This window comes from Rana temporaria, chromosome 11, assembly GCF_905171775.1.
Source record: "Rana temporaria chromosome 11, aRanTem1.1, whole genome shotgun sequence".
NCBI classification, from domain to species: domain Eukaryota; kingdom Metazoa; phylum Chordata; class Amphibia; order Anura; family Ranidae; genus Rana; species Rana temporaria.
The window spans coordinates 70,819,835-70,833,355 of record NC_053499.1 but is presented as its reverse complement, the minus strand read 5'-3'; the positions used below and the strand labels follow the sequence as shown (position 1 = coordinate 70,833,355).

The window sequence follows — 13,521 nt, the reverse complement described above, 5'->3', positions numbered from 1 at the left end:
GGGGTAGAGCAAGAGGGGGGGAGGAAGTATGTGTACTATCCAAAGTTAAAACCAGGGCAAAAGATGAAAAAAATAACTGAAGTTCCACTTTAAAAAGAAGCTGTCCAATAAAGTGAGGTAGTCCAATAGATCTCGGTCAAAATCTCTTGCAAAACAATCCAAGAACAGATGAGAAACACAATATTTTACATTTATCAATCTGGAAGGGGTTGCAAAGCCATTTCTAAGGCTTTGGGACTCCAGCGAACCACAGTGAGTGCTATTATCCACAAATGGAGAAAACTTGGAACAGGCCGGCTTAGCGTAATTACTCAGAGTACAACGACTCCTCCAGTAGGTCAAAAAAAGAATCAAGAACAACATCTAAAGAACTGCAGGTCTTGCCTCAGTTTAGGTCAGTGTTCATGATTCAACGATAAAGACACTGGGCAAAAATGGCATCCATGGGAGAGTTCCAAGGTGAAACCCACTGCTTACCAAAGGAAACACAAAGACTTGTCTCACATTTGCCATAAAAAATTCTTTATCCTCAAGACTTTTGTACAAATATTCTGTGGGTTGATGAGACAAAAGTTTAACTTTTTGGAAAGGTGAGCATTCAGTTACATCTGGGGTAAACAAACACAAAGATGGTGGTGTGGGGCTGCTTGGCAGCTTCAGGACTTGGACAACTTGCCATAATTTTTTTTAATCCAATATTTATTTTCCTTTTTTACAACATGATAAAACCGTACAGTCATTTTCTTTTTTTTTTGTGCAACAATTCATTTATCAAATATCCAAAAAGTAGAAAATTCCACATTTATTAATAAAAATGGCATAAAACTATCCCGTATTTTTTAAACGCTATAACTTTTGCGCAAACCAAACGCTTAATTTTTTTTTTTTAACCAAAAATATGTAGAAGAAGAAAACGTGTTTTTTTTATATATTAATTTTGGGGATATTTATTATAGCAAAAAGTAAAAAATATTGCATTTGTTTTCAAAATTGTCGCTCTATTTTTGTTTATAGTGCAAAAAATAAATACCGCAGAGGTGATCAAATGCCACCAAAAGAAAGCTCTATTTGTGGGGGAAAAAGACGCCAATTTTGTTTGGGTGCCACGTCGCACGACCGCGCAATTGTCAGTTAAAGCGACGCAGTGCCGAATTGCAAAAAGGGGCCAGGTCTTTTACCTGCATAATGGTCCGGGTCTTAAGTGGTTAAATAAAGGTGGTACACCATTTGGGAGGGGGACACTGATGCTCTAGCTCCCACTACTAATATAGACAACTTGCCATAATTGATGGAACCATGAATTCTGCACACTACCAGGAAATCCTGAAGGAGAATGTCCAGCCACCTGAAGTGCACTTGGGTTATGCAGCAGGACAATGAATCCCATACACGTCCACCTCTAGCTCAAAAAAAGTTTAAGGTTTTGGAGTGCCCATTAATGCTCAAACCCTCAAATGTGGCTGAGTTAAAACAATTCTGCAAGGAGTGGACCAAAATTCCTCCACAGTGATGTGAAACTCCATTACCAGTTTGACACTTGATTACGGTTGTGGGTGGCACAACCAGTAGTTAGGTTTAGGGGCAATTCCTTTTTCACATAGGGCCAGGCAGATTTGGGCAGCATTTTTTTCCCCCCCTTATACATAAAAACATAATTAAAAAAAAACAACACATTTTGTATTTAATCGCGTTATCTATGTCTAATAATTTTTTATCCAAATACTTTAGGTGGGACAAATATGCAAAAAATAAAATAAAAATACTAGCGCTATCTAGACTCAATCTCTATCTTATATTCTGCAAGATCTACTTTTACACATAGGCTTTGCCTGATGTGAGTACAGGAAGCTGACTCCTAGAATTTTGACCTTTCTGCATTCTCGTCTTGACTAGTGTCTGGCCCAGAGTACCCTCAAGGGATAGGTTTCAGACCTATCCATTCTCTTTCAGATACCTCTTTCTTCGCAAAACTGTACTCTCACTACTTTACATTGTAGCAAAGTGTCATTTCTTCAGTGTTGTCACACGAAAAGATATAATATATTTACCAAAATGTGAGGGGTGTACTCACTTTTGTGATATACTGTATGCAAGCCACCGATCTTATGCTTATTGATTGGACTCTCTTGAATGCACACACCCCCACCACTTTTGTGATATACTGTGTGTGTACACACACACACACACACACACACACCTTGTAAGAAAACTGGGCAAATATGGTATGACAAAGTATTGCAACAACCGCCATTTTATTCTCTAGGGTGTCTGGGGGAAACAAATATATACTAGCAAAAAAAATATTTTACCTTTTTATAAACATTAAGTCTGAAAGTGGTTAATGGAAAAAAAATATATTAAAGACCTAAAACTGTTTTGCAGATTTTCCCGACAGGATTATAATAGAATATGCATGACAGACTCCCTTGTCATAGGCAGGTAGCTTAATACAAGCTACCTGCGCCTACTATCACTTTTGCTGACCTTACACAATTTATTATTATTTTTTCGAAATATTGACTTTCCTAATCATTTGTGGGGTCAAATCTACCTTTTTTTTTTTTTTTTTTCATCCCCAGTGACGGGAAAATTTAGAGGGAGCAGAACCGAAAACTTCTTGACGAAGTTTCGGACAATATTTGGGGTTTTTGTTTGGAAATTACATTTATTTTCAGATTGATTGTTAAAAATAGAAGTGGCAATTTCAAGGGTCATTTGTTCATTCATTGAATATACAAAGAATTTTCTTACAAATATTCTCATCTGAAAATCTACGTGTATGGCCAGCATAAGACATTTGAGTAGCGGTAGCATGTTTTCTTTTTATTTTTTTATTTTTTTATCACCGGTCATGATGGGGTTAAGAAATTGTCCCTTTATAGTACAAAAACAGAAGATAATGACTACTATTAAGTGTTAATTTATTCTGTGAATCAGGGAAAGTATAAATGTATAGAATACAAATTAGGACATAGGGGTATTTTAACTGGGAGTCAGACATGAAGCAACATGAAGGTGGAGGGGGAGATATATATCTTTTCTATTAAAGTAGTACTAAAGTACTTATTCTGCATGGCTATAATTATACAGTCCTTGGTTAACGAGTAACGTGGTTAATCAGTGGATTCCTGTCACTGCCATTCACACCGTGGCAAAATGCCCATGCCAATGTAGCCACCTGGTGTGCATACACCCAGGCAGCAAAAAAGCAAACTATCTAAGATGTTATTAGAAAGCCAAGTGATTTAATAAATGAGTCAACATGCAGCAAGGGACGCTGTGTGATTCCAGAAAGAAACCATCCACCTCATAAAATTACTGCTTGCCAGCTCCTTATAACCTCCTATTAGGGAAGGTCTTTCTCGCTTGTGGCTATTTTACTCGGCCAAGGCCTTTAGTCCTCCAGAAGTATCCTGCTGGAGAGCAGCCACCACTCAAGGGAGAGTTCGATCATATAGGGACCCCAAAAAAGGCAAGGCTTCCATAGTGTAAAATCCTCAGTCTGGTGTCGGCAGAAAGAAATCTCTACTCCGGGTGTCCCTTCCAAGTCGACCGGTTAGCAAAAAAACTTCATACTAGTCAAGATCTTGGATTTTCTGTGTTTAGTCAAACTACGCATCCCTGGCACCCCTGTAGGCGAGCCTACGCTTTCCTCATCTGCTACAGCTGCTCGTGTTTTTTGTTTTTTTATTACCAAAAATATGTAGCAGAATACATATTGGCCTAAATTGAAGAAATTCATTTTTTTTTTTACCTCGTCCGTTAAAGTAACGGAGTGCCGTATCGCAAAAAATGGCCTGGTCATTAAGAGGGTAAATCCTTCTGGGGTGACGTGGTTAACTGATTGCGCGGTCATGCATCGCTGTACATAAATTTTGTAAACCCCCCCCCCCCCCCCCACAAATGGAGTTTTCTTTTGGTGGTATCAATATAAAACCTATCCAATAAAAAATTTTTTATAAATCAAATTTCTTCTCAAAAGTAGGCCAATATGTATTCTGCTACATATTTTTGTAAACCAAAGTCCCAATAAGCGTATATTGATTTGCGCAAAGGTTATGGCATCTACAAACTACTGTGAATATACTGGAATTTTTTATATATTAGTAATGGCAATCAGCGACTCATAGTGGGACTGCGGTATTGCAGCATACAATCTAATACTGATACTTTTGACACTACAGTGGTCGGTGCTAAATTTATGCACTGTTACTGTCTGGAAAGAGGTTAACATCTAGGGTGATCAAAGGGGTTACCTGTGTGCCTAGCCAGGGTTTGTGTAAACTGTGTGCTGCTTTTACTAGGGGAAATTATGGATTTTGGATTTTATTCCCTTTGCAGGGGCACAATCCATCACTTTTCCCCTGTCAGGACGCAGCTCTACCTTGTTTTCTTAGGCAGAGCTCTGTCCTGTGTCTCTGGCGGATGATTAGTGGGTGCCAGCAGACATCCATTGACCTGCACCCGCAGATAAGCTTCTGCTGTGAGTAATCACAGCAGAAGCAGCACGCCCCTTAGGCGAAAGTTCAGAATCGCGTATATAGTCATGGCCAGAAATATTTGCACCCCCTGCATTTGTCAGATAATGCACCACTTCACAAGAAAATTGTTGCAGTTACAAATGAGTAGGCATTCTCATGTTTATTTTGTTTGTATTGGTATGACACAAAAAAGGTGGAGAAACAAAAAGCCAAATCTGCCACATTCCAGGTCCAAGGACTGGACATAATTATTGGAACCTTTTCAAAATTGTAAGAAATAATTGCATTCCAAGCTTGTGATGCTTCTGTATTTTGTAATTAAACTATCCTGTATTAACTAACAGGTGCTGGCAATATAGAAATCACATCGGCAACCAGTTAAAATGGTCAAATATGCACTTTATTTCTGTGTTGTGTCTGTGCCACACAGAGCATGAAGAAGAGAAAGAACAGGACAGAATTGAGAACAAAAGTTGTGTTTTATAGCATGGACCATCTCAAGGCTACAAGTTCATCTCCAGAGATCTTAATGTTCCTGTGTCTACTGTGTGTAACATTGTCAAGACGTTTAGAGTCCATGGCACTGTAGCTAATCTCCCTGAACGTGGACGAAAGAAAAATGTATCAAAGATTACAACAAAGCATTATTTGAGAACCCATCAACTTCCAGACAAATTCAAACTGACCTTCAAGCGCGCAGAGTACAACTGTGTCAGCTTGCACTATACATTGCCATCTGAATGAAAAGGGATGCTATTGTAGGAGACCCAGGAGGACCCCACTGCTGACACACAAACCTAATAAAGCCAGATTGGCATTTGTCAAAACTTATCTGAGGAAGCCAAAATCCTTTTGGGAGAATGTAAAAATAACAGCTTTTTGGTAAGGCCCATCATTCTTCTGTTTTCAGAAAAATAAATGAGGCCTTTTAAAGAGAATACAGTCAAACCTGCTGGAGGTTCACTGATGTTTTAGTGTTGCTCTGCTGCTTCAGGCACTAAATGTTAACCTTTTAAAATCTAATTTTAAGATTTAATATCTCAAATATGATGTGGGTTAAATTAGTTATTTTGACCAGAAGCAAAAGAGTTAACACAATAAAATGTATTATGTATTGTTAAAGGGGTGGTTCCCCCTAAAACAAATTTCTAACAATACATTCGTAAGACCCGTTACACTGCGGGTAGGCTGGCTTTTGTTTTGTTTTTTTAGTACATACCTCGATCTCTGCGTTTCGTCCCTTGGCGGTGGGCGTTCCTAGTTGATTGACGTTCCTCCGACGGGCACATACGTGACGTCATGACTTTCCGAAAGAAGCCGAACGTCGCTGCGCAGGCGCCGTATAGAGCCGACTCTATACGGCGCCTGCGCAATGACGTTCGGCTTCTGTCGGAAAGTCGTGACGCGCAGTATGCGCCCGTCGGAGGAACGTCAATCAACTAGGAACGCCCACCGCCAAGGGACGAAACCCCCGAGATCGAGGTATGTACTAAAAAAACAAAACAAAAGCCAGCCTACCCGCAGTGTAACGGGTCTTACGAATGTATTGTTAGAAATTTGTTTTAGGGGGAACCACCGCTTTAAGTCTATCTAATACCCAGAAAATATCTATAGTCTTAAACAAGAAGGAAATGGTAGGTTAAAATACAATATTTACATGGAGGAATCTAGAGCATATTCCTCTAAAACAGTGGTTCTCAACCTTCTTGTGCCGTGACCCCTTGATAAAATTTCCCAACAGTAAAATTATTTTCGTAGTGTAGGTTGTCAGCACCCAAGGCAAGACAAGAAATGTGCACCCCCAAACCCAAGGACATTTAGTGCTCCCTGAGTCCCTTCCACTCGTACAGTATTAAAACCCCTTATGGTACATTTTGGGATGTACCACTCTTCCTCTTTGATCTTCTTTCTTTCCCTTTTATCTCTCTCTCTATCCTAATTTCAGTTTTTTCCCCCCATCCCTCTTTAACTGTTTTTATTGTTCTTCCTCTCCCTTTTTTTTTTGTTCTTCCCCCTCTTTTCCTCTCCCTTCCGTGTATTCTCTATTTTTATTCCTTCTCTTACTCCTTGGTGGGGGGAATGGGATGAGTGGCAATGCTGGGGGGAGTTCTGATCAGCCAACTTGGGTGCTCTTGATCAATGTCATCTGCTGATCTGAGAACTGTAGTGGGGACTTTTAATGGCAACTATAAATCACAGGGAGTGTTACTCCCTGTGTCTCTGACTTTGTGGTGTCTCTTGGCAGTGATACCTATGCTGAAATCAGGAGATAGGGTCTCCTCCAGCCCCTCCCACTTCACATACCTCACCAGTCAGCTGATCTCTAGTCTCTGCTCCCCAGCCATGCCGTGAACTGAATGGGCGGCTGCAATGAGGCTGAGTGGGCGGCCACAGGCTCCACAAACAGCCCTGCTGGGTCGCCGCAAAAAGGCTGGGAGAGTGGTGTGGGCTTCAGGAACAGCCCAGGATTCAGTGACCCCTGGCAAATCATCATTTGACCCCCGAGGGGGTCCCGACCCCCAGGTTGAGAACCACTGCTCTAAAACATTAATGTACAAACATTTTCAGTTATAATGAAAACAGACCTTTTCCCATAAATACCCTTTAGTTCCATCCTCCTCGCTGCCATTCCATCAAGAGAGCTTTTCCTCCCATCTCCACTGTGTATGTCCCTGGCTGCTGATGTCCCAGTGGTTGGCCTAGCTGGGCTCATGATTGGGGGGTTACTACATAAGTCAGCCCCCTTTCATGCAAATCCTGGTGACTAATCAGGGCAAGTGATTTAATTGAATTTTCCCAGGAAGTTAGGTTTTGGCCTCCCTTTATTGCATATCCCAGCATGGGATCTTATGAAGGGAGTGGGTGTCACACGATGTAATTGTCTCTCCATGGTTTGTATATACAATTCTCGGCTCCGCAATGTCTACTGCCATTTTTTTAGATTGGACGGGAAAACCGGTTGTGTATGCTCCATAGCAGTTTTGCCGGCAAGAAAACTGCCCACAAAAAAATTTGAACCTACTCTATTTTTCCCATCATGTATCCCGTCTGTCTTTTTCCCGCCACGAAAACCACTCGTGTGTATGCTTTTCCAAGGGGGAAAAATGCGCATGCTCAGAATCAAGTATGAGATGGGAGCACTCGTTCTGGTAAAACTAGCGTTCGTAATGGAGATATCACATTCGTCACGCTGTAACGTACTGAAAAGCGCAAATTGTCTCTCCAAACTTTTACTAACACTAGGATCAGCAAAAGCAGCCCATAGGGTGGCTTAAGAGGGAAAAACGATGGGTTTTGACATGTCAGGAAAACCGGTCGTGTGTACAGGGCAACAAATGGAAGTTTTGGCGCTACAGATTGGTAACACCTGGGTAGAAAAAGGGTCCGCTGAATGGGTGATGAATCCTTGTTACAAAAAATATTATAAAAAATAATAAGTAGTAAGAAAAAGAAAAAAAAATTAAATCAATGGAACTTGGGAATGGTTGGTGTTGAGATGGGTCATGAAGAGAGAGACACTGTCCTGTAATGAGCTGATTGTCCCAAAAACGCTGTCCAAGGGCAAGCCTTCCAGAGCAGGGGAGACCAGAGCAGGGACTCCAAAACATGTATACAAAAAGAGAAAGACAGAGGGCGCCTCCAGGTTAGACGTTTAAGAAGCTTTTAATTATATACAGAAAACAGTGTAGACTTACATTTTAAAATCCGGTAGGAAATTAGCTTGATAAATGCTGAGTGGGGGGGGGGGGGGTGTTAGGACGTCTTGCCGGGCTGGTTGTTGTGCTGATCATGCTCTCGGGTGACTCCTATGTTGGTCCGTCCTTTTGCTGAGGGAACAGCTGGTCCGGAGGGATAGTGAAAACGAGGCCCGGAGCGCAGCATAAGCCGCCAGGTGCGACGACGTTTCAAAGCAGGCGCCGTCGGATGACAAAGCGCGCTTCTTTCTCAAGCATGATGCTTGAGAAAGAAGCGTGCTTTGTCATCCGACGGCGCCTGCTTTGAAACGTCGTCGCACCTGGTGACGTCACCGTGGCACTTAACCAGCTGTACAGTTGAACCCCAGACAAAACCCACAGATCAAACATAACTACTAAAGGATTAAAATGTTTGTCCAGTTATGAGATTTACACAGCTCAGTCCTGTCTGGCAAGAAACCTAGACTGGATTTTTCATTGCTCCATTTAAGAATGCAATTCAGCTCTTGTCCCTTCCTCAGCGTGTGACTGCTCTGTGGAAGGAGAAGTATACTGCACATTGATGAGTTCCTTTCTCTGTTATCTTGCTTTCTCCTATTTTGCACTGCAAGCACAGCTGATTGACACCTGAGCTTTTTCATGTGTTAGTATTCTGAAATCACTGTGTAATGTACATATTTTCTAGTCTGATCACATTAAGATGATAAACCTTGTTATAGTTTAATTGAGCCGCAACTAAACAATATATGTTCCGTTTCCTTTTCAGCATGGCACTACTAGACTTTTCCGTTCAACCTCGTCCAGCAAAAGTTTCCAGACACCACCACACACAAGCCAAGGCACATCTGTGCCAAGCCGGCACATACAAAGTGGCAAAGCACAGCACCAGCACTACCACAGCAAGAAACGCAAGCACAAGCGAGAAACAGACCTGTGCAGATAGCTACTGTGGCCGGACTTAAAACTTGAATGTGCCGCAACAGAATTAAAGATCAACAAACTTGTTCATATCCCTCCCAGAAACTTATAAACATTTAAACTGACTTGTTTCCTTTTTATTTTGTTAATTTTTTTTTTCAAGCTAGCCACGGAAATGGATCATGAAGTTTTCCAACACGAAAAAAAAAAATTCTCAAAAAGAAAACAAAATCTTAAAAAAAGATAAAAATGGCTGCTCGTTTGTTAAAATACATGGAGGTTATAAAAAAAATATTTGCACTTCTCTATCGGCACCATGGTGCTGAATTCTATGACTGAAATCAAGGGTTTTGGGTAGAAATGTACAAAAAATAACAAAAACATAAAAAAACAAACTATTTCGAAAGGGGTGCAATTTGCAAAACACCTCATTTCTGGGAACTTTATTCCTGCATGTTTTTTTTTTAATTATTTTCAATATTGTACTGTTTTATTGTACATACAACAGTATCTGATATTGCACTTTTGTATCGGTGCATTTGCTTTTTACATAAAACTTATAAGGAAAATCGGACTGGTTTGGGGTGATCTCTCCATGTCTACGTGTTTATAACTTGCATTGTGATTTAAGTTGGTTTTGACCCCCCCCCCCCCCAAAAAAAAATTGTATTGTCCCGTGGTTTCCTTGTTCCTTTATCATTAATTTATTAACTTTTATCCTTAAAATGGCAAATCGCTTGAAGGCAGATAGATGCCCTCTGGCAGGTGATTAGGCACTTATGCACCTCTCCAGGCTTGATCAGTTTTCATTGGTTGATTAGTAGCTTTCGATCCAGACTGTTAAATGCAGCTTGTGTTTATCATACTATTCATCCCACATGTTTCTAGGGATTAAGTTGGTATCCAGTGAAAGCATAATGGGCGTGATACACCGCAGGTGGCTATAAAACCATTACCTTCAAAGCTTTTGCAATCTAGTATTGCAGATTCATTACATTTCACAATAGCTGCGGTATTTCAATGATTCCTCTCACCCATGATAACTTTTTTTTATTTTATTTTTTTTTGTTTAGTTTATGCAGTAAATCTATGTCATCAAGCTTTCTTCAACCATTTACAAATAATAAAAAAAAAAATCTTAACTTTTTGAAACATTTCCCATGTGTAGATCGTGTCTTCAGTTTTTCAGTGTTTGAAAAACTGCTGTTACAGCAGGCAAATTCCCACTTGTGCATATTCTTTAAATGTAATTGTTTATTTTTCTTACTGTCATCCCACAATCGGATTGTTTAGCTACTCAAACTAAACACAAGGACAGCTAACTGCATGTAGGAATAGATGTATACATTTTTTATTCTGGCATGAAATATTGTTCAAGACCTACCAGGCCAGCCCTGCATACACACTATAGCTCTAATAGATAATGTTATATTCATTAGTAGATACTAGTAGTTTAACATGCAACCCAAACCACTAAATTGAGCTTCCAGCATTGAAAAGTTGACCTGATTCAAAAGTGAAATACAAAAAATGGGAGCTGCCATTTCTGACTTGTTTTTGAAGATTAACACTCTAAGGCTGTCATTTTTATTATGTGTTTTTGGTATTAAATATTTTAGTCTCTGATAAAGGGATTGTAAGAATGGCCTGAGACCGCAGCACTAAAAGATGGGAAACATGGCCCTCGGAGGGGGAAGTATCGGAGTTCTTCTATTGCAGGGTCCTAGCTTTGTTAGTCTTCATAGGGTCATCTTAAAGTTGAGCTACAGATTTACATTTTAGGTTTGGCTTAAGAGGTTACTTTTATTGTGTGGCAGAATTAAAGCAGAATTAAACTCTACTACGTATGCATTATATGCTCTGCATATTTGCTCATCGGTTTACCTGCCAAAGTTCCTAATTTTAGCTATAGAACAGCAAAAACGTCCCATGTCCCTCTGTCCCTGCTGCTGACATATTTGCCTAGTTGCCTTCTGGGTTCGGCATCTTCAATTATCTTAAATGGCTGACCCAGGATAATGCAACTCCCTATGCATATCCTGGCTCTCGGCAGCCACAGGATCGTGTGGCTTTTTGTACATTCAGGAACGCTTTGTTGAAAGTTGGGTAAGATTTGTGCTTGCCATAAAAGTTTTTTTTTTTTGTTTTTTGTTTTATAACAGAAGTTCAATTCCACTTCAAGGTGTTAACTTGGTGTTAGGTTAAGATTATTATTATTATTCTTTTTGATGGATCATTCTGAAAAGGTAAATAAGTCAATGGCTAATTTTAGGTTTTTGGGAATGTAACTTTTTATTATTTTATTGTCAAACCATTGTATCATGTGGCCTAATGATTCAGTGACAGTATGCTTGTTTCAGGCCGGTGGATCACCATTTAAGGAAGCAAGGGTAAGAAGACTAATTTACAAAACAAGTCGGCAATGCTGTCCCAATATTTCTATTGTGTCAGGTTATCTTTAACAGTTTTGTTAGTTTGATACAATGATGCAGTTTTGACCTTATGGTATCTTTGTAGAACATGAGGGATAGGTAAGGTTGGAAGGCATACCAAATGATGTAATTGTTCTATTCTGTAATTCATTGAATATACTTGTCGGACAGGGAGAGCTCTAAGCAGTGTACAACAGATTTGCATTAAACATGGCTCCCAAAATTAAAACCTAAAAAGAGAATATTAAAACTGATGTTTACAATTTTTAGGGATACTGTAAACATTGGGCATGTGCAGTGTTGTGTATCATATTACCTGCAGGTGGCGGTGTCTGCTAAAAATGATCTGTGCGGTGTGTCCTTCACAGGTATTGGATATTGCCTTGAGTGGCTGTTCTCCAGTGCTGTAAAAGGTAATGGCAGTTGCTCTGCCCTTTCTGCCACTCTTATTGCTTGTATTACTACAATCCCACAATGCATTGTATCCTGTCATTCAGATGCTATTTCTTTATTTGCAGATCATGATGCATTGAGCATGCGTAATAATGCGTGTTCTGTGAATGGTGAAGGCAGAAAGGAGGCTGGTGGTCCAACTTTTCATCATAGCTCTCATTGCTGTTAACTTTCACCAGAAAACAGCCATACATACAAACGCTAAGCTTGAAGCTGGGGTACTCGCTGTCTGGAAATTGTCCGCTTTGGCATGAACCAGCCAACTTTCAGTCAGTGTGTACAGTAGTCTGTTTGACAAGAGACATGCTGGAAAACCAACATCCAATCAGAGCTCACAGCTGATCAGTATATTCTAAATGGGGGGGGGGGGGGTCAGGGGGCACAGCCGGGGAGATCACTGCACCAACATCACTTGTGTTGGTACAGCGATCCATCATTTTTTTTCTTGAACAAATAACTTGACGTTTTTGTACCAGGTTATAGCTTTAGACTGTATCGCATGAATATGTGTTTACTAAGTGCAAATGTTTTTGATTGTGAGATCAATCACTGTTACTGCAAGAAGTAATTGTGTTGTCTCTTTAGAGTTCACATGAATTATTCATGATTATATGGCCTTTTAAAGGATGGTAACACTAGTAATATAGGCTTAGTTTTCTAAAGTCAGTTTTGTCATGTAACGCTTTCCTATAAATGCAAAAATCAATGAAACAGGGCTTCTTTCCTAGTGTGCTGAACCTTAGTCACTTGCCTTATGTTGTGCTCTTTGCATTTTATATAAAATATAGATTTAATATTTTAACCTATTTGATTTAGGGAACACACCAATTAATCCCAGTACACATTGGCTGAAAACTGGTAGGTTCAGCAGGAAACGACTGACATTTGGTCTGTGTGTACTATACTGTACTATAGAAGCCGGTCTAACTGGCTTCTGTTGAATGGTAATATTGGAAATTCAGCGTTCGGTTTGCGCTCACTGCCAATGGCTGATCAGTGTATCCTGGCGGCAGGTGTCAAGCTGCCCCATCAGAATATTCTCAGTGGGAGTGCTCACTGTATCAACATCAATTGCGTTTGATGCAGCCATGTCCTTTTTTTTTTTTTTTTCTCAACCTACTGCTTGCCTGAAAGTGTGTACGCTCAGCTTGCAATACGTTATTCATCGGTGGTCATTCTTAAATTGCTATATTACCAAGAAAGTTGATCTACAAAATGGCTACTTATGTATAGCTACTTATTTATATGTATGCCCCAAGCAAATCAATTTTTTGCAGCACTCTACTTGTAAAATGGTTATTCTTTTGCAGTAATAAGATATAATTGCTTTGGGAAAACCCTTGTTTTCTTAGAACATGTCCTGCACAAGGAAGATGTTTAATTTTTTGTTTGTTTTAGTTTCTTTAAAATATGCCCTGCATGTGATGGAAAATTTGAAGAAAAATTTTAATTGTGATCATATTTGCGCTTAATAATATATCCAGAGGTACTTGACAACTTTGTAAATATAACCCTTTTCCTTCTTTTCTGTGCACTATACAG

General features: G+C 39.8%; 1 protein-coding gene across 3 annotated transcripts in view; it reads left to right on the top strand.

The window, feature by feature from the left end:
• Positions 1 to 9,668, top strand: part of TENT4B (terminal nucleotidyltransferase 4B) — a 115,289-nt gene extending 105,621 nt beyond the window's left edge. For all 3 annotated transcript variants that reach the window (XM_040328717.1, XM_040328715.1, XM_040328716.1), the window contains one exon: positions 8,943 to 9,668. In XM_040328717.1, coding sequence (XP_040184651.1) covers positions 8,943 to 9,119 — 177 coding nt within the window. In that variant the 3' untranslated portion in view covers positions 9,120 to 9,668. The remainder of the gene's footprint in view (positions 1 to 8,942) is intronic.
• Positions 9,669 to 13,521: the final 3,853 nt, after the last annotated feature.